Below are 22,877 nucleotides of genomic sequence, written 5' to 3' on the forward strand. Positions count from 1 at the left end.
ATTTTAGAACATGGAGGGTTTAGAAAGAAAAGAAGGTCAAATGGCCAGTCATTAATATTATCCATACTATCCTTTACTAGTTAATAATTATAATTTAATAATTAGTATTATCCATACTAAAGCACAGGGGTAGACTTTCTTTTAATTCAATCACCCTAGTGACTGCAGAGCTGTGGCACGTAAGGTTATCAAATTACTACTACAGAGGTTGCCCCTAACAATATGTTCCAGTGGCCCTTGTTTCCTAGGGTCCAGCCATTCCACCCAAAGGCCTTGGGAGTAGCTAGGAGGGGAAAGATGACTGACAGGAAGAAGAGGGAAGAGAAGACAAGGTGGCCTCACTGCTCCATCTCATTTCTTTCCACCTCCATGATGAATACTGAAATATATCACTCCTGGTGGACCGTTAGATCCATTCCTACTTTTAGAAGTAGGGGAAGGTGAAATGCTGCCCTCTTCTGGCAGCTTTAGCAAATCTTCATACACAGTTCATCCTACAGTTAATACGTTGTACTTAGAACAGCCCCCCTATCGTGACTCATTTTGAGAAGGTGATATAGCACAGGAGTAGACTTTCTTTTAAGTCAATATACTGTAGCAGCAAACAGCTCTTTGTTACTAAGAGTTTTTGCATCTTTTATCTTTAACGTTTTAACTTTCGCCTTTGCATTTAAATTTGGCTGCAGGAGTAGTTTTAGAAAGCCTGTGGGCAGGTAACAAATGCTGAATGACCCAAGAGACAAGTTTCTGTGTGTTTAGGCACCTGCCCAGCAAACCTGGGCAAAAAAATAGAAAAAAAAAAAAGAGCAAAAGCAAGAGAGAAAAGGGATGAGTTGTTTCAATAACCTTATGCAAAACCATAAAAAGAAAATCTAAATGAAGTTAAGTAGAACACACACACACACACACACACACACACACACTGATGATGTGATTTATACCAAAAATATATACTTGATCTTTATCCCCATTTCACTCACAGAGCTCCCCAAACCCTTGGAATTCCATATAATTAGGGAAATCAAGGTGTCCTTTGTTATGTTAATGAGGTGACTTTTGGACCATACCTGAGGGTGGGGCCGGCTGCCAATAACCGTGTGATTAGAGGGGGGTAACTTCCAGATCTGCTCCCAGACCTGGGAGGAGAAAGGGGCTGGAGATTGAATTCAATCAGCAATGGCCAATGATTTAATCAATCATGTTTATGTAATGACTCCTCCATCAAAACCCAACAGGGGTTCAGAGAGCTTCCAGGTTGGTGAACAAGTGGAGATGCAGGGAGAGTGGAGCCTTCAGAAAGCACGGAAGCTCTGCACCCCTTCCCAGGCCTTGCGTGACGGTATCTTCCATCTGGCTGTTTCTGAGTTATAACCTTTTATAATAAACTGATATGCTAGTAAGTAAATTGTTTCTCTGAATGCTGTCAGCTGCTCTAGCAAATTAATGGAACCCAAGGGAACCTCTGATTTATATCCAGTCAGTCAGAAGCACTGGTGATAATCTGGACATTGGATTAGCATCTGGAGGCAGGGCGCGGTGGGTGGGGGGCACGGTTTTGTGGGCCTGAGGCCTTAACCTACGGGATCTGGTGTATCTCCAGGTAGACAATGTCAGAACTGCATTGAACGGTAGGATACCTAGCTGGTGTAGGAGCACTGCTTGGTGGCATAGAGAAAAACCTCCCAATGTAAGAGTAGGAATTGATAAACACACAATGTAGTTGCTGTCAGAAGTATATAGATGTTAATTAAGTTTTGTGTTACTTTAAAAGGTTAACTTGTATATTGATCTATTTATGAAGAGAGGGTGTCATAATTGCTGCCATTAGAGACTGTAAGGATCTTACTTTCCTCCAACCCCAGTGTATGTTGTCCTAAATACATACTTGCATCATTAAAGCTTATCTTTCTAACATGGTCCCCATGATATACTCTTTCTCCTTCTGTTAATGAAGCTGCCATTTTAAAGAAATTGATTTTTGGGAATGAGTTTTGTAGGGATTTCCCTTTAGGTAGGAAACGCAGTTTGGATTCTCCCAGTGGCCATGCATTTCAATTCTCTAATGTTTGTCTCTCATTCTCCACCAGCAGGTAAAACTAACTAATTAACTAGCTGATGTGGGCAAATGCTATGACTGTGCAGAGCCACTGATCAGGAGCCCAAATGCTTCTGAAATTATTATAACAGTTTTACAATTATCTGTTTCTACCTTTAGCATTCATCAATTTATTCATTCAATATATACTAAGACCACTAGAAATTTCCAAGATGAAAACAGACATCTCAGCCCTCAAAGAGCCTCGAATCTAAGGTCAACAATCATAACCAGCACCTTTGGAGTCAAATGAAATGCTCCTTGGAAAATGGAAAAGGGGTTCCATAGCCAAATACATTTGAGAAGTGCACATTGTATCCTCTTCTCTGCAATTACTTGACCATACACATCTGCAAATTAAAAACTCCAGTAATGAAGGACTCTAACTGACCTTTCCTCAGACTGCTTTTCTGGGTTAACAAAACAGAGGATAACATACCTCAGACAATGTTGTCCTTTGATACTAAAATAAAGTTATGTGGGTTATCTATGGGAAGCACAGAGTACAGGGGAGACACAAAGAAGGGTGGGGAGGAGTTGGAAGGTTTAGGCAGCCTCTCCAATGGGGAGAATGCACTTGACCCCAAACTTGATGGATATGTAATAGCTTCCAAAAGTTCAGGCTGGGGAGGGTGTTCCAAGAGGTGATTTAGGCAAATCTTGGAGCACATCAAAGTGGAAAAGAACCACTGTGGTATGTGGATGGATGTGGGGTGTAGATAGAATGTTGGATGATGAAGCTGAATAGGAAGGCCAAGGCCAGATCACGCAGACCTTGAAATCCATGCAAAGCAGTTTATTTTCTATCCTGTAGGCAATGGGCAGAATTTACAGAATTTTGCATGGAGGAGTCAACACACAGCCACTCTCCTGGTGATGTGGAGGGTGGGTATGTGGAGACTGGAGTTGGGGAAAAGGGCAGGAGACACTGAGCCTATCATAATACTTCACGGTCGTCTTGCAAGCCAGCATTTGGATATGAGAGAAGCTGATGGGCAGAGACAGGAGACAAGCAGCACGATCAATTTTCCAAAAAAGCTGAGATATAAATAGTACAGTAAGAACAGGAGGGACTCCATCTTAAGGCTAAGATTCCATGTTACAAACCAGGGAGATTTCTAACATATTCTTTAACAAACAGACAATAACTCAAACCGCTTTGGGGGCAGAGCAGGTGGTCTAGATTGATATGTTTCCAGAGGGAGGACACCATCCTGGGAAGGAACCAGATCAATAAATTTCCCGTGTTAAGTTTATTTTGCAGAATTAGCTGGAGGACTGATAATAGAGGAGAGAAGAAGAAGACGTGGTGTCTCTCACCAGAGATGAGCATCTTGAGACCACTGACAAGTCTACACCCCCTAGCCCTTTGTCACATTCCTGGAAAATGCTTAAATGACAGAAACCCCAGCCTTTTAGCGCACCTCCTCTCTGAGGTTGCCTGCACTTTCTTTTCTTTAACTGCGGAACTTAAAATAAAGCTTTCTCACTGCTCAACTTAACTGCGTTTTGTCTCTCTGCACTCTGCCAGTGGTAAGGGTCTTTGTTTCTTTGCTATTTCATTCTATTTCCAAGTCTCCATTTTACCCTGATAAGTAGGAAGGGGATGCTGAGAGCTCTGAGGGTCCTCTGATTGGGGACCCTGTACAGCGGGCTTCCTCTCCCTTCCTCTGCATCTCTGCATTTTCCTGCACTCAGGTGCCTGCAAGGCCTCTGCCATTCATTTCTTCTCTTGCTTTAATAAATTCTTTCCTTACCTGCATTCTTCCCACCTGCTCAAGAATTCTTTCTCATTCAGAGTCAAGAACCCTCCCCCGTCCAGGCTGAGGTCTCACCTGGTGCGCAGGGAGAGACCTCCCCAGATGCAGCTGCCAGGCAACAAAGCCAGACCACAAGGCTGCTGGCATGGCCCCAGTTCCAGCCTTCTGCTCCCCTCTCCTGTGGCTTGTCTTGTTTCTCCCTAATGCACCATACCTTCTTAGAAGTGAGACAGAGTCTTGCATTTCTTTGCTCCCACAAAATGTTAAAAAAAAAAAGTCTATGTGTTGAATAAATAAATGACTGAACAGCATTTACATTTATTTAAGCAGTCTCCTTTAAACCATCATTTCATATTCATTTTCTCTTTTCATATAGATGTAGGAATCAAAATACCCAGAAATTCCATGAGTACCAGGGGAACGGCAATCATCGGAGGTAAGTACTTTCAGTGAAACACTTCTCCGAGGGTTCCTTGTTGCATTATTTAGGTTTATATCAGACAAGTGACAGCACAGATTGGGTTCCTTCCTAGTTTGTATCCCGAATGGTAAGTGACTTTGGCTCTGTGGGCTTCTCCTGAAAAGCCTCTTCCCATTTCATATGCAAAGCTGACTGGGCTGGGTAAGATGATTACTCTTGACACCTTTCGGTCCCTCAAATAACTTCCCCAATTTCTGGGAACTAAATCATTAAATGCAGCATTCCAGAAACCATCCCTGTCAAAACAGCTGACAATCAGGGGTTCTTAACTAGCTCTAATGCAGCATTTACTTTAGAGAATAAAGGCTTTGAAATGACAGTATGGATGCTGTTCCCCCTTTAAAGAGTCTGCTCATAGGACCTCTGTGGAAGCTCAGAAGCCTAACAGAACATGGTGAATATATTATTTGTCTTTTGTGTGCCTTTGGTTCAATCTACACCAGTGCTCTAAAAAGCTGGTATGTATGGGTGCATGCGTGTGAGGGGTGTATTTTCTTTTCAGAATGTGGAAAAACGTGTGCTTAAGGGTTTGTGCTCCTGCACATGCATGTGAACATGTGTGCGTGCACACACACACACACACACACACACACACACACACACACACACAGACCCCTGCATGGCTGATTTCTCACAGCACCAGTCCATCGTCCACAAGAGAATGGTACAAGAACAAAACGCGACATCTAGCTTCCTTCCAGGAGTTATGCTCCTCCGCAGATCGCTTCTCTTGAAGACCCTGCTCTTAGGTGGTGCCTGGCTCAGTTCGTGTCCTAGTTGAATCTGACCCTCTGCTATGTAGCTGTTAGTCTAGAAAAGTTCAAAGGCAAGACCTGGAAAATTAAAGAATGATTAAATACATGGATGAATGGAATGAATGAATGTGAAGGAAGATGTGTTTTAGGAATAGGGCAGATTCAGAGAGGCAGCTCTTCTGGTAGAAAATAAAGCAGAGGTTTAATAGACAGGACTACCTGGGCTTCCACCTCTTGTCCATACAGCCAGTTATGAGCTACAAGACCCTCAAAACAGGTAACACACTCTCCAGCCCCTGTTTGCTCATCAGTGAATTGGGGGTAGTCTACCTACTGCATACACTGTGAGAATAAAAGAAGATAATGTTCTGTGCAAAAGCCCTTTGAAAAGTCTACTTGAATGGGGGAGGTGCTTTCAATCTGAAGGATAATGTTTATTTGCAGCACATACTAGGGAACGAGGATGTATCTAGCAAGTGAGCTGAGGGGAGAAACTTTTTCTAGTACTTCTTGAGTAAACCATTCATAATGTGGATGTATTTAATATTTTAAATCAAATGTAGTACCACTCTGAGCCAACATTAATATAGCGTAAACATTTCTTCCTATCCACAAGTAATCGAAGTTCGAGGTAAGTTTACCCACTAGTTAGGGAACCTGCTCTTTCCAGGAGAGATGCTTAAGGATATGTTTCAAATATGTTAGTGGCAAACTAAGTAATCAAGAAGGAGTTCTTGCATTCAGCCACTCAAGCTTGCTCTGCTAATTTTCTTTTCATTCTGCAAAATAGGAATAATGATCTCATTTATTCAAGGAGAATAACCCAGCTCAGGTTGGGTTTAGGGAATTACAATGTAAAGATATCATAAATCCTAATGAGATAGCTGCATTTAATCATAAATAATACATAACACTCAGAGATCCTGGCTATGATTCGATATTTTCCCTCTTCCAAAAGTACTGCAAGATATATTTCAAAGTTAGACACCCTAAAATTGCAAGACAAAAGTAATGAAAAATATCAAAAAAACACAAATACCATCAAAAACATTTGCCCTGGGTTTCTATATCTACTCTGTCATCAAGCAGTTTTGTTTGATTCAAGTATTTTTAAAACCAAGGGCATATTGCAAAATACACTTCAGATGCTAGGTGGTGCTATGGGTCCACCTAATGTTATGCTATTTCCCAGACTAGGTTGGCCAGCCACTTCAAGAGCTTGACCTACTTTGCAATAGTTACAGCCTGTCATAAGGAAGTTTTCTGGGCTGTGGACTTCTGCTAATAACTGGCAGCGGAACACAACCATAGCACTTCGCATGTACAGATTGCCTTATCAATCTGTAAATGTTCCTTCAGTAGCTGTTCGTATACAACTCAAAACAAGATGTACAGTGATACACCGACTGTCCTCTAGACTGAGCCGAAGCTTCCAACTAGAGGGGCATTTGGAATAAATCTAGCAGCTAAGTATTTTCCACTGCCTCCCAAAGTTTCTATTTTCTAAGTGTTTGATGAAAATTGACATGGAATTAGAAACTTTATAAAGATCTGCTTGAAAACACATGGAATAAACTAATGTGACAAGTGGATTTCAAATCTTCAGCTTCACTTTCCCAGACACGCCCATAATATTGTTAGTTTAATGAACTAGACCACTTTTGGTGTTTACATGGGGCCAAAAGAGTATGTATCTGTGTGTGTGAGTGTGTAATATGTTTATGTAGTATATATCATATCACATATATATATACATATAATATATATATTCGGTTGACTCTGACTTTGCTTAAGAAATACTAAGCATTGCTCTCTGATATCCATATATGGCTACTAGCTATAACACATATTGCCTGGGCAAGACTGTTGTTCAAATTCAGGCCTCTTGTTTACATAACAATTTATAATGCATTTATCCTTATGCTTTCTTCATTAAAAGGAAAATAAAAATGAAAAACAAAAATAAAAAATGTTAAGTCAGTAAAATGGGATATAATATAGTGAGCATGCTTGTGGGTAAATAATGTGCATATTAGAAAGCAAGGCATTTAAAACTGTGGTCTAGGGAAGCTTTAAGTAAATGCTGAAGTTGGCAACACACTTACCCTGTGTCTCTGTATCTTTTGTCCTGACCCCTGCAGATAACAGCTTCCTGTGCAGCCTGAGCATTTTTACTATGGTCATTCATACTCTAACTCACATAGGAGAGTAAAGAAGGTTCAGGGGACAGGTGGCATTTCTGAAATGATATCCTTCATGGATTTCTACTCACTTGCCTTCCAAGCCACACATGAGACCTACAAGGTAAGAGGAAATACCAGATACAGACACCTTATGATATGGGAAATAACTAGTATCTATGATCCTATTTGGAGAGGAAATAAGGAATATAATCACATGAAGTGTATGAGGAGTGGGTGGGAGAAACCCATCTGTCTCAGATGCTGGCAATAAGGAAATTTAAAATCACTGTCAACAGAATTTAAAATCAGTAATAAAACTGACTAAAATTCTGTCTTTTTATGATCATTAGTAGTTCCATACAAGGATCTTGATTTAAAGGTGGATGGATGCATTCCCTCTGTGCCCATGCCATTTGCAATACCACTGATTAGGATAACTTTCCCCTTTATGATTTTCCAGCAAGTGGAGAAGTGGAATTTTCAGAAGAAGGAAAAGTTATAAGGGAAAGGGGAAACAATGACTATTTTTCTAGTTGATAATTTCAGTCCAGGACAAGATCTCATTAATCGTCAACAAAAATCATACAAGGCAGATAACACTGCCCCCATTTTACAGATAGGAAACAGACTGAAAAGTTGGGCAATGTATTCAAGGTCAGACAGCCACCACCTGCAGGAGCCAGGATTCTAAAGGAAGTCTTACTTCCTCTAAATCTCAAGTTTGTATCTAGCTGAGTATTTAAGATCATAGACTGACACTGAATAGGTATAAAACTTAGACAAGGTACATAGCTCACTTTAGTATCCTCAGTTGTAATGTGAGATAATAATAGTGCCCGTAGTATAGGACAGTAGAGGACACACCAGCAATGATGTAGGGGACATGTCAGCATGGTCCTGGTGCCCAATAAGCATATCAGAGATGATAACAAATGGAAGATGGTTTTCATTATGCAAACTTCAACAAAGAATTCTGAATAAGTTTTTCTTTTCCAGGTGTTAAAGAATGTTGGGATATATAAATTTAAGTTTCTGAACACTTTTACCCTCTGTCCTGGTGGGTTAAATTGATAACTCTGACACGGCATTTGGGGACAATGCTAGAATCAGGTGGCAGTCACTCTCAGAGTCCATTTGCCCCCATCCCCACCCATATTTGTCAATTGATTCAAAAATGTTTATAGAAAATCTTACTTATTATACTCTGTCTCCAACTCTAAGGAAATAAATGGCAAGACTCTTATGTGAAGAGATTGGAATGAAGGTAAAGGGATGGGTTTGTTTAGCTTCATTCTACTTAATGGAGTTGCTGAGTGACTGATCGTGAGACTACTGACCTTCAAAAGGGGGGTTCCCAAATACTCTGCCACTTGGCATATACAGAAGTTAACAAACACATGATGCTCAAGTAATATGTCAAATTCCTCAGCCATACTGTATTGTGTTGTAAAAAGCAATGAGTCTCTGCCATCTGAACTCTTTGTATGAAAATGAAAATCACATAATACCAACACTTCATTTCACATGTTACTGGATGTGGCTGCTATTTAAAGGCAACACCAAATCTCATTTTTTAAAATGTAACATTAAGTATAGAGAGCCCCACAAAATACTAAAGCCTGATATTTTTACAAACCAATGGGACAGCATCACAGAGAGCACCCACATGATCGGTAAAGCTCTTCTTGCTTTGCTCTTTGGCACTTGCATTATTTTCAGGCAATTATGCCATGATACATGGCAATCGGTCCATACAACCACTGACATTCCTAACATTTCACAGGACTGGACCCAACCTCTTTGGCAAATATCACTAAGGTAACAATGAACTACAATTGGTTTGTAATATACTCTTTGTTAACATCCACTTTATTTTACAATTTGAAGTTAGTACAGATAAACCCTTCTCCGGTGTGACACTGATTCTGCATTGTAATTGTACTAGGGTTTTCCAAGTCCCCCTATTGGGCTTTTATATGTTTGGAAATACATATCAGCGTAACTTGGATGTTGAATAGAGCAAACAGTAAGGGTCATTTTAAGCTCTACTGCAAAGTTTGGAGGGAGCTCTTTGCTGGTGGTGGGAAACTATGTGTTAATGAAGTGAGTTCAGTTTCTGCTGCTCGGCCGCGTGCTGTGTTTCTGCTTTTCTTCCATTTCCATCACATAAACCATCATCAAATGGTACCATCACTACCAAATGGTACATACCATACCACCAAATCAGCCGTGCAAAGGCACACACCACTGCAGAGCATCCTCTCAGCTCCTGTCACTGGGGCTTAACACCAACAAAGGAAGTTCGCCCAGCATCTGAGCAAAGGATGGCAGAGGAGGAACCTTCATCGTGTCGAGCTGGGGTGGCTCATGACCCAGCCGCACACCGTGTTCCTCTCCTTCCTGACACTGTTTTCTGTCACCTGCCACAAAGCTTTAGCTTCTAGAGAGGATGCCCCTGCAAATGTATCACTCATCAGATGAAACCTCGTAAGACATATGTTCTAGGTCTACCGAATTTAGGGCTGGAAGAAAGCACAGAGAGCCTCGGCGAAGCAAGTCACGTCCGTCCATGCTACTCTAAAGAGAGAATACTGTTGAAGCTTCTCCCCTCTCAGGATTTGTTTCTGCTTTTCTACTTGATCCTATAAATTGAAGGTAAAATTAAATAAGAACATATTCTTTAAGGTTACATTATTCCGAGATGTGAGCTGGCACTGAGCTGATGAAACCAGAATTCCTCCCTATGTCCTCGTTTGAGTATCTATGTTAATATCCTGAATCTCCCTTTGTCTTTAGCCTTCCACATGCTCTCCAGGCACCTACAAGTTTTATGTGCAAATGTCCTGATGATTTGAAAAGTTAAATAAAAGCCCAGAAATCACAGACCCTGAGAAAACGCAGTGGTCTTCTCAAAGCTTTAAGGTGACGCGTTACTGAGATTGTGAGACAAATTAAAATATCCCACTGCTCTGGAGGTATCAAGGACCAAGGAAGGGGACAAAATTAGACCGTGTGTGAAAAACATGTTTCCATTTATATGTAGAGAGAGACATTTATCGAGAGATTTAATAAGTCAGCCAAGGATCAAGGAGTCGCACACTGTGCTGGGCATGGGCGGTGTGCTCTGAACTGGCCACAGCCCTGGTCAAGGAATCCACCTAAATCCTAACCCTTTGTCTTTCATATGTACTGATCCCTAATCCCTGTCTCTGGATGATTTACCTTCCTTTTATTTTAATGTAACTAAAAAATAATTTTGACATCCAGGCATGTCCAGAAACACAGTCTGGACATGTGTCAAGCTTTGGGCACTGTAACATGTTCCTTCATTGTCTAGGAAAACTGGCCGGAGGCTGGCGTGCAGACATAACTGGAGCCTGAAGGAAAAGAGAAGGCCTTTTGCTGTCAGGCAGCTGGGACAGACCCTCGTTACCCCCACCCACAACCCCTGGTAGGTCATCAAGCTGAACGGGGATGTTAGCTTGGAGATAATCCAGAGGGCTGCCATCAAAAATAGCAGTTGAAGAATAATCCTGAAGGGAGAAGCTAAAAGGCACTGGGCTTGTTTGCCTGGATAACAGCTTTTAAGTATGCAGAAGCGACATGCCTGGGTGAGGCCCATCCTGGCTGCTGAGGAGGCCATTCTCATGCCACACAAGGCCTGAGGAACAGGAGACAATGGCTTTGAAGGCCGTTTTTACATTTCTAAAGAAATGTGGACCCATTAGACTTCAAAGTGTATGTTAAAGAAAATTAGAACTGGCCTTTTCCTACCCTCTCCCCCAAACCAAGGATTATTTATGATAATCCAGTTTAGGATGATAAACAAGCCTCAGGGAAAGAGTAAAATTTCAGTTCAGGGCCTAGATCACTGTTAGCTCTGTGATTATTCCCTGATTCCACAGAGATCTGTTATTTAGAAAACGTGAAGTGTGTGCACTGGTGAATGCGTGTGTGGGTGTGAGCATGAGTTCCCAGGGACAGGCTACCTCCCTTCCTGAGGTGGCAAGACTGAGGATGGCACCATCCTCCACGGAAGGGGGACCACTTTAGAGGCAGGTTTGTTCTCAGCCAGACCTGGAGGAATCATCTGAACATCACCTACTGTCTAAAAATGCTCACACTTCCTGAGCACATGGCTTTCTCCTTTACTACAGAAAAAAAAAGTGATGTGCTCCAAGTTCAATACAGGACTTTTATAGTTCTACTTTTAAAGCTAAGGAAACAGCTTTCTCATGGCAGACTCAGAAATTCAGTCTAATTCCCAAAGATTTGCAAAGACAAATGCCAAAAAATATGTATTGCAATAAAATTCCAAGGGAGTGTGTTGCCCCAGGTCTAGTCCATTTATTCCAGGGTGAATTCAGAAAGAAAATCATCTGTTTTTCATCTTTCTGAGTTTCAGAGGATATTATGTGGTGTGGAACAAACTCGAAATACTTTAGAACACATACATTTTTCCTGAGTGTCCCATTTTCTCTTACGTATTTTGAACTTCTAGTCAGATGAGTTTATGTATTCATACCAATCTTGCGTCTGCTGTAATTACCTGAAGTCAAAACAGACTGAAACACCAAACAGACGTTATGGTGACCTTTGTTTATACACAAATGCTGATGGTTGGCCATCACTATTGGCCCTAGGCTCCTCTGTGTGTCAGTCAGTAACTACTGTGTCTACATTCTCTGGAGGTGTGTAGTCATCATTGGCCTAGGCTACTGGGGGTGGGGTCAGGCACTTTGGGTCACCTCCACATCTCTGCTGAAGCTATATCCAGCACTTCTGTTATTACTCTTGCACAACTCCTTAGAAAGCTCCAACCAGCCATGATGTGAAGTAGTAAGTGAAAATACTGGATTGAAAGGAAGTAAGGACATGAACAAATGAGCTGAAAGAAAACACAGTTCCTTCTGAAAAGCTGTGATGTCCTTTAAGGTGGCTGAAATGGCAGAGCCTTCCTAAAGCCAGAGTCCTCAGTTTATGAGCACCATCAGAATTCTTTTCAGGGTTAGTGATTGCTTTTGTTTGTTTTAAATATATCACATGGTTTTCCCTGATTTCTAGCAAGAGTTCTATTATCGAATATCTCCTGTTAAGCATTCTGAGTTGTAATAATTACTGGATTTAAAAATCCTAATGGTGGAGAAACTGTTCAAAAAGTAACTAGGGTGATCATTTATTTGATAATGCTGGGTGTTCCCTACCCTAGCTGGCGTATGAATATTCACTCTTAGAGTCAATATGTTTAAATGTCTTTCCCCATTGCCTTGGGTTACTGAGCAAAGGAGAGTAAAGAGACATCTCAGTCAAGAGCCTGGTGAAAAGAGGATCTTCAATGGTATTATAGGAATGCTCAGCAAGGTTCTTCAGAACCATGCTCATCCCTTAAGTTCTAGAGTAGAGGAATAGGTGAATATTACAACCAGTCAGAAGAGAGACTCAGAGACCAGCCTTTAATTCCCAGCCCTGACAGCTCATCTACCATCTGACTGTGTGCCAGAGCTTCTGCTGGTCAGCAAGGAAACTAATGGCCCATAAGCAGTGGGGCTCTCTTAGGTTGTTATATTTTGAAGAATGAAGAACACTCCATCAGGTGAGAGATGAGCAAAGAGTGATAAGGTAAAGGCACAGAGATTGTATCTCGTTTCTGTTCTGGAAATTTACGCCAGAAATCTTTCATTGAGAGTTAAAGGGGTTTAGGGTAAAACAATGATGATTAGGAAAAAAATAAAATGAAAAAACAAAGAATACAACACCTCTCTGTGTAACTGAGAACAATGTTAACGCAAGGTACATGTCCTTGGAAAATAGATTATATTAATGCAATGTTCTGCCAATTAGCTACAATAATCTCCTTTCTGCATATAATATTTTAAACTGTAAATATTGGTAAATGTAATATTTTTGAAATAGCTTTAATAAATAGGATAGTACTTTATCTTTATGAGGTTGTGTATTTATGTATTAATTCATTGCCTTATTGTTTCTATGTCTTTTATACCCAAAAAGTGTTTGAACTGGATACATGTATTTATGAAGGCATTTAACATTTTAAATTAAGACACAGAAATTCTAAGTAACACTTGAGATGCCCTTGAGAGAAGCCTCTCATCTCTTGTGTTTGTAGATATTTCATACATTCATAAATCACATCCTGTGCACATTTAAGCAAGACCAAAATACTAAAAAGCACCAGGTCTCCCATTAGAAAAAAATGCAATTATTCTGCTTGGTTATGTTTTTTAAATAGCTTGACATTTTAAATAATTGATGAATATGTAATTTGTTAATCAGTAATGGACAGTTCCCACAGAGGTATCATGCCTAGTTTTATAATTTACTATTTCAAAGAGTTTTATGAATGCAGTGATTAAATCTGGGAAGCAGAGAGAAACCACTCCAGGATGACATTATTCTATTTAACATCCATAATACTTAACAGTAACAACAAGAAAGCTTTACAAATTAAGTCAATGTATTGAATTCCTATTGGGTGAGTTATAGATAAACATTTATGTGTAGTGATTTTTCCCCATACTAAATTACCCATTTATAACCATGTACCCAAATGAACATCACAGCAACATATTGTTACTGTAAAGGATTAAATGATATTTTAGCTTATGCCTTTATTTCTTGTCTTTTTTCCTCCAGTTATAATAGAGATTTCATTTACCATGCATGAACACTTACATCCCCTTTCTGAGGACATTTCTGATATTATTGGTATGAGAGAGAAAAGTCATTTATTTAAAGATCGCCTTATTAATCTACAGTTTTTGGTAATATCTAGATTATCAGGTCATTCGATTTGTCTTTATGGCCTAAGAAAGAGGACTAGCTGCCATGTTCAATCCAAATGACTTGGTCTATCAAGATTTATAAGGACATCGACATTCACAGTGTCACACAATCATGCTCCAAGCTAAATAAAAATAAAATTTAGCAGTCACAAATATTACAGTATAATAGGATAATAGCTAAAATATACGTACAAATTCATCGACAACGTCTGTGCAAGTGTTGTGGACAAAACATTGAAAAGTAAATCTACATAAAACAAAGTTGATAAATTTATCAAACTTGATAAATTTTCAGAGACAGTATAAAAGTACACAAAACATGGGAAAGAGAAAGAATTTTAAAAAAATAACCACTAAGTCAATACATATAATACAAGTTTACTACATTTATATTACAGAATGATGGAAACCAGAGACAAAAAACGATTTGGTAACAGACAGCAAAGAAAGTTGCACCAATCACAGGGAAGAAGGACTCCTTTTTGGATGAAAACACAGACTGCCACAACTCATCCCCTCAACCCATACACACAGAGAAGAAGAAAAGCAAATGCGAAAGTTGTCTACAGCAACACACGACAGACAGAGGTGGGAAGCGATTGGCATGTCGCATCACAGGCAGTCAATCACGACTGGCTAACGATGGTGGTACCTGACTCTGCTGCAGGTCACTGGCTTGCCTGAGAGGAGTAACTGATGGCGGGGGCACGCCGGATGTGGACGCAGACCGGCCCAGCTTGCAGCTTACTTTCGGTTCTGTGAACACGGCCAGAGAGAAAGTATTAGTCTAGTAATGTCTGCAGACATGGAATGGCTCTCAGAGCCCCTGCTTGTCTGCTGCCTGCTCTTTCAAATCACCAAATATTTCTGATGTTTGCTAGTAACTGGCGGGTGATGAAACAATTTCATAACAATGGAGTCTAAAACAAGCTTTATTTGCAGATCAGCTCCTGGGAATAAAGAACAAATTGTGGAAGCAGAGGTCTTGTTCTCCTGTGCACCTGACCCCCTTGGGGGTTAGTTTCTATATTACTAGAGGAACAATATCCCATGGGGAAAAGCGAGTGACATGACCATTTGGGGAGCATTTTGCTTCCGCTTTGGTTCATAGGTCTCCCAAGTCCTAAAATGTCTTTTCCACACTCTTCAATTTCCTTTCTTTTCTTTTCTCTTTTTTTTTCTTTTCTTTACCCTTCCCCTTCCCTTCCTCCCTCCGCCCCCTTCTTTCTTTCATCATCATTGTGCTGTGCTGGCTGCTTTCATGTTTTCATTGTAACATTTCCTTAATTTATCTTCATTCCCTATAAATTTTATAACCATTTCTAAGACTTCCATTTTTTTCAAAATTAAAAACCACTCCCTACTTCTTCCTCTATTTAAGGATCCCCAAAGAGCTGCATAGGTCATTGGCAGGATACTTTGGAGATCAGAATTTGGGGATGGAAATTTTCTTCAACCAAGATGCATAGAATTTATGGTATACCAATTTTCAGATATATTTGAAGATATTTGATAAAGGAGAGGAGAGGTCATAAAAAGAAAAATTGGCATCTGTGCTTTTATCCCAAACTATTATATTAGCTGTTTGTTTCTGAGTGCTTGGTATAGTCTAGCTATATTTAAATTACTTAGATCATCTGTAATCCTCAAGACACTCCTCAGAGTTACACAGGGCTCCCAATGTACAAATTAGAAGACTGAGGCTCAGCAAGGTGAATAATCGCATTGCAAATACACAAGTGCATTTCAGAAAGCCTTTCTTTATACATTTCACTTAACAATTACACTCAGTGAACAATTAGCTTCACATGGCGTTACATGACTAAGTTACTGATGTGACGTACTGATGCCAGAGCAGGAATGTGCTCAGTTCTGTTGGCAGAAAAAAATGGGCTGTACCACTACATAGGAACACTATCTTCCTGCCATTTCTATATGAACACACTTCAGAAAAGAGCTCTGCTACGTCCATGTCACGTGATTTCTTAACTGCCAACTTCAGCCTCTGCCAGATGCCTTCCAAGAGGTCCTCCCCACTCCTCACAGCCACCAGATACAGAATAAGACAAGCTGATGCCCATTCACACACACACATCCCTTTCCTCTCCTACCTCTGCTTCCTCCTACTAAACAACTGTCTCACCTCCATATTATAATTATTAAAGAGCACTAAGAGCCTCTTTCTTGGTAAATCAAATAGTCTTTTACCTTCTGGTTTAAGTGGTGAAAAAAAAAAGTTGATAAATGGGCTTTGGACTTAGATATGATTTTGAGTCTATTCAACTAGCTGTATAAACTTAGATTTTTTTTTTTAATTTCTTCAAGTGTTCTTGCCATCCTTCCTTAGGAAAAAAATATTGAATGTTCCTCACATTCAACTGAATTGAAGTCAAAAGCATTATCTGAAGAAGTCCCCCAAATCCTAGAAAATCCTATCATAGGCCTCTCAGAGATCCTCTAGGGCTGTGGCATCATAATTTGTCCTGCTCACTAACCTTTGGGAATACACTGCATTGAGCCTTAAACAGTGAGGCTTAGGAGCCTGGAACTAAAAATAGTAAGCTGCCATCCTGAATTTTGCTAATCTGAAAATTGCCAAGGCTTTGGGGGGGTCAAAAACAATGGACATATCCCTCAAAAGAGATCTAGGATACAGCTTTCCTCCCCCAAGAGAACATCATTCCATTAAGAGATTAATTATAAACTAGAAGGCATCTGTCCTTCCTACACCCAAGGAAAATCCCCTTCCTTTGTAAACTCTTGCCTGTAACAATACCATGTTGTTTGTGAAATTTCAGGGGAGATCAAGTGTAAAGAGAACAAGAAAGGGTTAGTAGATTAAGAAAGAAAGAGAGGGAGATGGGAAAAGAAAGAATAAAAGAGGAAGAAAGAAGGCAGGAAAGCAGGAAGGGAAGAAGGGAGGGAAGGATGAACTAATTTTAACTTATTGGAATACACCAATATCAAGATATTATCATGAGATGTTTCTAGGATAATAACTCATCATTATAGGAAAGTTTTTACTAAGTAAGTATCCATTGGAATGTGTTACTTAATAGTTCTTTCTTTTTATTCTTAGTGCATACTATGATCACTTTGTTTTATTTTGTTTTGTTTTAAGGTAGTCATTTCTCAATCATTTCTCATCTTTACTTTAAGATGAACTGAATTTCTGTTCAGGATTATGTCCCTTGATATTGTTAGCAGATAATCTCCAAGGTGTCCAGCGCTGTTATCAGGAGCACTGGAGTTCTCTCTGCTTTCAGAAAGCAAAGACAAATGACTGTTCTCAGCCTCTGTATCTACCCAGCAATACAAGATTTGTACCTTTTCACCAAAGAAAAAACTTTCATCCAGCATCAAAGAAATAAAATCACTCAAATTCTGAGGAGACATATCTTTTCTCCATCTTGTTTTTTTTTTTAAATACACAATATTCTTTACTAGCAGAGACATATCATGATTTTCCCAAGTCAGTCATACTGCTGAAAGTTTCCACTCAATGACTCAAGGCTAAGGAGAAGCTACAGAGAGGACTTTATTTAATATTCCAAAGTACACTTCTTGCAAACTCTACTTTCATTTCTGGAGAAGACCTTTTCTTTGAAATAACACATATGCTATCTGAGATAAACTGGTGTTTAAACAGTAAGAGGCAATTTTGTCAGGACTATGTTAAAATGTCATGGATTCTGAATACTTTGTTTTAAAGCTTCTATCATACATGACAACAAACATATACAATACCCTCCTGCCTCATACTAAAAGCAACTTGTTCTGTATATAATTTGAATGAAATTTTATAATTTTGCTTTAAAATTGTTGGACTGTGAATAACCTAATTAATTCATGGTTGACTATGATTTCTAGACAGCAATCAAGCATACTCAGACATTTTTGCTCTATTAGTCTAATCTAGAAATTGTTTTGAAGTGTAGTGAAATTGTTTTAATACTAAATTTAATAATTAATTAGGTTGACCTAATGTCAAACTTGGTATTGATTTAATTAAATATTCATTAATGTTGATTTGGTGGTGTCTTTTGGAATTTTGATGCTATTTTTTTTTAATATCAAATATTTTTATAGACCCCTAAGATGCTCATAGGCCTAGGGGTTGTGATTTTGAATGCTGAAAAAATAAAACAAATCTGATCATTGCTGGGATCATTTTGCTGATGTGACCACAGAAAAAAGAAAATTAGCAGGATGCAAAACTCTACCCTGAGAGTAGAAATTCTTTCTCTCCAGCTTTCCATGGAGCTTTCTTCTCAGGAGGCACCTAAGACTTATATAGCTTTCCATGAGTCCCACTGCCCTATAATCATGGAGCAAGATCCTAGTGTTTTGGGAAGGGTCAGATAGTAAAACTACTGATGCTAAAGTAATTGTTAATTCATTTCAGGAATACTAGAATTCTGGTGAAGACTTAAAAACCAGAGAGAAGCGAGGCAGCCATGTGATGGGTAGGATTTATGATCCAGTGATGGACATAGAGAACTATAGGACCCATTGTTTAGAAGACAAAGCGAATCACATGCATATGGAGTTAGGAGTGCCCTCTGTATGCTTTCTCTATCTGACTAACTGGGATTTCTCTTGTCTTCCATTTTCTTATGTAGAGAGAATATAAATAATACTGCTTATCACATAGGGATGCCCGAGATGCTGCAATATATGGCTATTTCTTTACACGACAACATAGCAGAACATTAACAGTTTTTATTTTATTTTATTTGAAAGCCTCTTTTATTCTAATGTACAATTTCAGAAATACCCTTAGGCTCTTCATCACTTCAGCTAAATATGAAAAGGTACTTTTGTTTAAAAAAAAAATACTTCATTTCACATTAAAAGAAAACTAAAGTATGTGTGCATAAAGCAACGTATTTTACCTATTTAATAAGAAATATGTGCTTCTTAATTATCTTTAAAAATCATTGCATAAAGAAAATCCATCTGCCAAGATAGAAATTTGAAAAGACATACCATGATTTGTATCAGGATCAAATGTATATTACCATGGGGTGAGAAATTTCACTTTGTGTCATGGTATCAAAAATAGAATAAACAAACAAACAGAATAGAATAGAATCCCTTCATCATTGGATATTAGAAATGAATACGTGACAAAAACCATTTCACCTATTTTTGAAACATGTTACTCTTTGTTTCTAACGAACAAAATGAAGTAGAATCCTGGCTTAAATTTTCCATATCACCTACCTTATTAATGTGAAAACTCTATTCCTAATAAGTGAAAATTAAAACTGGACATGACACTAGTGATATGTCCTCTTTATACCATGGTTTTTGTGGTTTGTTAATGAACAAACTATCCTGAGACAAAATATGACCAGATATTCTAATTCTTATGGTCCTGATACCATGTTCTGTTTCAATAGTCATGGTCTTTGTGCTTCTGCCTTGAACCACTCATTGCCTGTTATAGGCATAAATTAAGCAATATATGTGTCTAGGAAGAAGACTAATCAAAGACCATACATGGTCAAATCCACTGCGGCTGGAGATTTCAGTCTGATCTCCAGTAACAGTCATGTCTTTTCACCCTACGGCAGAACTTCTGGAGATCTCTAAGACCCACTGGGGAAGTGAGGACATGCAGTCAAAACTCTTTTCATAAAAATACTAAGTAAGGTGTTATTTGCCTTTCACACTGTATTGACAAATGCACTGAAAGTCCAAAAACAATGATGGAAAAATGTGCTGCTGTTACCTTAGCACATCAAAGCTACAGCATCGAGCTGTACTAGTAATCATGTATTTTTCACTGCTACATAGACTTGGATGTTTGGTATGACATTTTCTCAGAAATGAATGAGATGAGCTTATTGCTTTAATGAGACAACTGACAGAATTTGTTGACAATGATAAATTTGAGCTGTCAAGCAAAAATTTTGAAAAGCTTGTATCCACTACTGTGAGCTTGACAGCATCCTAATACTTCAAGGCCTTTTCTTAGGATATCAGTGGTGATATTAATTAATGTGCTGTATTGATTTTTATAGCAAAATGTGTTAACATATGGAAGATTTGCATGACTTAGTGAATGGATATTTTCTAAAGCATGATCTTATAAATCATGCATGGGAAAAAGATCCATTTAAAGTGCAAGTTAGACCAATGGACTTTAATGTAACAGAACATGATGAGTTTATGGACATGTAACTAAACCTTATGAAACTGCTATTTGTTGAGTTTGGGAAGAGTATAAAAGAAGAATATCCACAATTATATGAAAAGGCTATTAAAATATCCTCCCTTTTCAATTATGCATCTATACAAAGTCAGATTTCCTTCATATATTTTCACCAAAGCAATATATCTGATTGAATCCAGAACTGATTCAGTGCAAAGCAGATATGAGAATCTATGTTCTATTAAGCCAGACATTAAAGAGATTTGCAAACATGTAAAACAATCTCAATCTGCTGACCACTTGTTACAGTTTTGGAAAATAGTTATTTTTCATGAAAAAAATGTTTATTCTATTAATATATAATGGGTTTATTTTAATGAATAGATAACTTTTTAATTCCCAATTTTAATTTCTGATATGAGTAATACTGTTAAACTTAACCCACAAAAAAGAAAAGCTCTTCAGGATTCTCAATAATTTTTAAGACCATAAAGGGTCCCGAGACTGAAGAGTTTGAGAACTGTTGCTTTATACAAACTCTGAATCCCCAAAGAGTTTTCTGAAAAAGGTAATTTTTTATACAACTGATTTGCCAGTGGAGTTATTTAAAACACAAAACTTGAAACCAAAGAAAATTTCATGAAATGTGGGAAAAACTGAAGCTCCAGGAGATTTGAGAACCACCAATTTTAAAATGCTGCCTATAAAAATTCCAATAGCAATGTCCAAGAAAAGCTACTGTCTGCCCATGAGACCTGAGGGAAGACATCCACATTCTCAGGGCATTTTTGCATCACTTTTAATAAAAAGCAAACTCCAAGATTCATTCATTGATTCTTTGATATTCATAAATGAAATCTGTTGGGACAATTGCCACGACTTCAAAAATATTTTTGATTGACCATGAACTAGTTTACAAAAGTCACACTACTTTTAAAACTCCTTTCAGGTCTTCTTTTTGTGCATTTTCTATAACAATGTTGGTAGGATTATGCACAACTCAAGTTTGCTATTTGCTAAAATTTTATGAAATTGTTGGCAAAAGTTTTGGTAATAAATGGTTAAACACGGCAAAACTATATTTTAAAAAACTTAACTCATGGGAGTAGGGGGTAATGGTCATCTGTCATTTTCACCTGTCCAGAACCCATTGACTCTTTTTTTTTTGTCTGGAACAGTAGTTTGAATTTTCTTTGGAGATAATATCATCAATAATCTCAATTTTTATGGTTCCATTGCAGGGGCTGCCTGAACTCCAGCTGCAGAAGTGGCCATGTGACTCAGGTCCATCCAGTCCATCATTCTAACCCCTTGGCCTCACTGATTGGTTCAGGGGTGGACATGTGATACAAGTCAGTCAATGAGAGCTGTCTTCATACTTTGGCTAGAGGTCCTGAGAAAGCTTTATTTTTGAATGAGGGCTGCTACCCTCTCATCCCTTATTAGCTGAACAACCATGGACGATTTACTTGACCTCTCTAAGCTTCTGCTTGTCCACAGGTAAAACAGGAGAAATAAATGTACCTACTCCATAAAATTATTGTAAGAATAAAATAAGATAATAAATGTAGATTTCACCTCAGTGATGTGCATGTAATAAGAGCTCAAGAAATGTTAGCTGGTTTTACTATTAAAAGGTGAATCTGATCTTTCATCTCCTCTTCTTATAAAACCATAGAATCTAAACTGGTTCCTCACAGTGGGACACATGGCTCAGTTTGTGTCATTTCTAGTCTTGCCGCCGCCATAGCGCACTGAGCTCTGTTAAAGCTCCGCACCTCTTCTTTCATTCTAGGGGCTTAATCATGCCACTCCACTTTCTCTGGTGTACTTATTCCTTCCCCCTTCCTTTCTTTTCCTCCTATACTAACCTGTATGCTCGGTGAGGATAGGCTTCCTGTCTATCTCATTCTGCACTGTATTTCTCCTGAGTAACATGATAACTGATCCCTGGTAAACATTCACGAAGTGCTTATTGAATGAATTATTTTAAACCACATTTTAAAGAATGAAGCCAGTGTAAGATGAATTATTTATACATTTCTCTTAAAAAAAAAAAAAACTTTTCCTCCATTTCTTTACCTTTCCCAAGTTTCCAAAATACAGAATAGACTTCTGTTGATTTTAATGTTTAAAAAAAGAGGACATTGCAGTGCCTGTCTCGGACAGTAGATGGCAGTGCAAATATTATTTGACATGTATCCTCGTCGGTTTACAAAGATTCCAGAACGAGTCTCTGTAAATGTCCAGCATTAAGTCTGAACCTTCTTCTTTATAATGTCTTTTACGGCTTTTCACCGAAACAAGGCATTCTTTGTGAATACTGTTGGTGCATCGTATACCTGCAGGGCCTTTCCAAAGAAAGCCAACAGCTGCCAACTAGGACCAATGTCAGGGAGGACTCTTGGCACAGAGGGCACAGGGTGGGGCCAGGTTTCTTGCCGTGAAAGACACAAGGAGCTGGCACTACCGTCAGAATTTGAGCCTGCGCATTGTGATCATGGTTCTTAACCAGGATTAATCTATTGACAGGCAAGTAAGATGAAGTCACCTTCTGCATTTTCTGAATTGCTTATTCCTGGTTAATTATTTTTCCCCAAGAGAATCAGAGAGTAGTTGGATATTTAGAAATTCTTCAAC

General features: G+C 38.8%; 1 protein-coding gene across 2 annotated transcripts in view; it reads right to left on the reverse strand.

Moving 5' to 3' along the window:
- The window catches only part of NYAP2 (neuronal tyrosine-phosphorylated phosphoinositide-3-kinase adaptor 2), a 239,826-nt gene that overhangs the window by 27,234 nt on the left and 189,715 nt on the right, over positions 1 to 22,877 (reverse strand). For both annotated transcript variants that reach the window (XM_036913631.2, XM_036913638.2), the window contains one exon: positions 14,730 to 14,833. In XM_036913631.2, the coding sequence (XP_036769526.2) occupies positions 14,730 to 14,833 (104 nt within the window). The remainder of the gene's footprint in view (positions 1 to 14,729; positions 14,834 to 22,877) is intronic.

This window comes from Manis pentadactyla, chromosome 6 (genome assembly GCF_030020395.1).
Source record: "Manis pentadactyla isolate mManPen7 chromosome 6, mManPen7.hap1, whole genome shotgun sequence".
Classification (NCBI taxonomy): Eukaryota; Metazoa; Chordata; class Mammalia; order Pholidota; family Manidae; genus Manis; species Manis pentadactyla.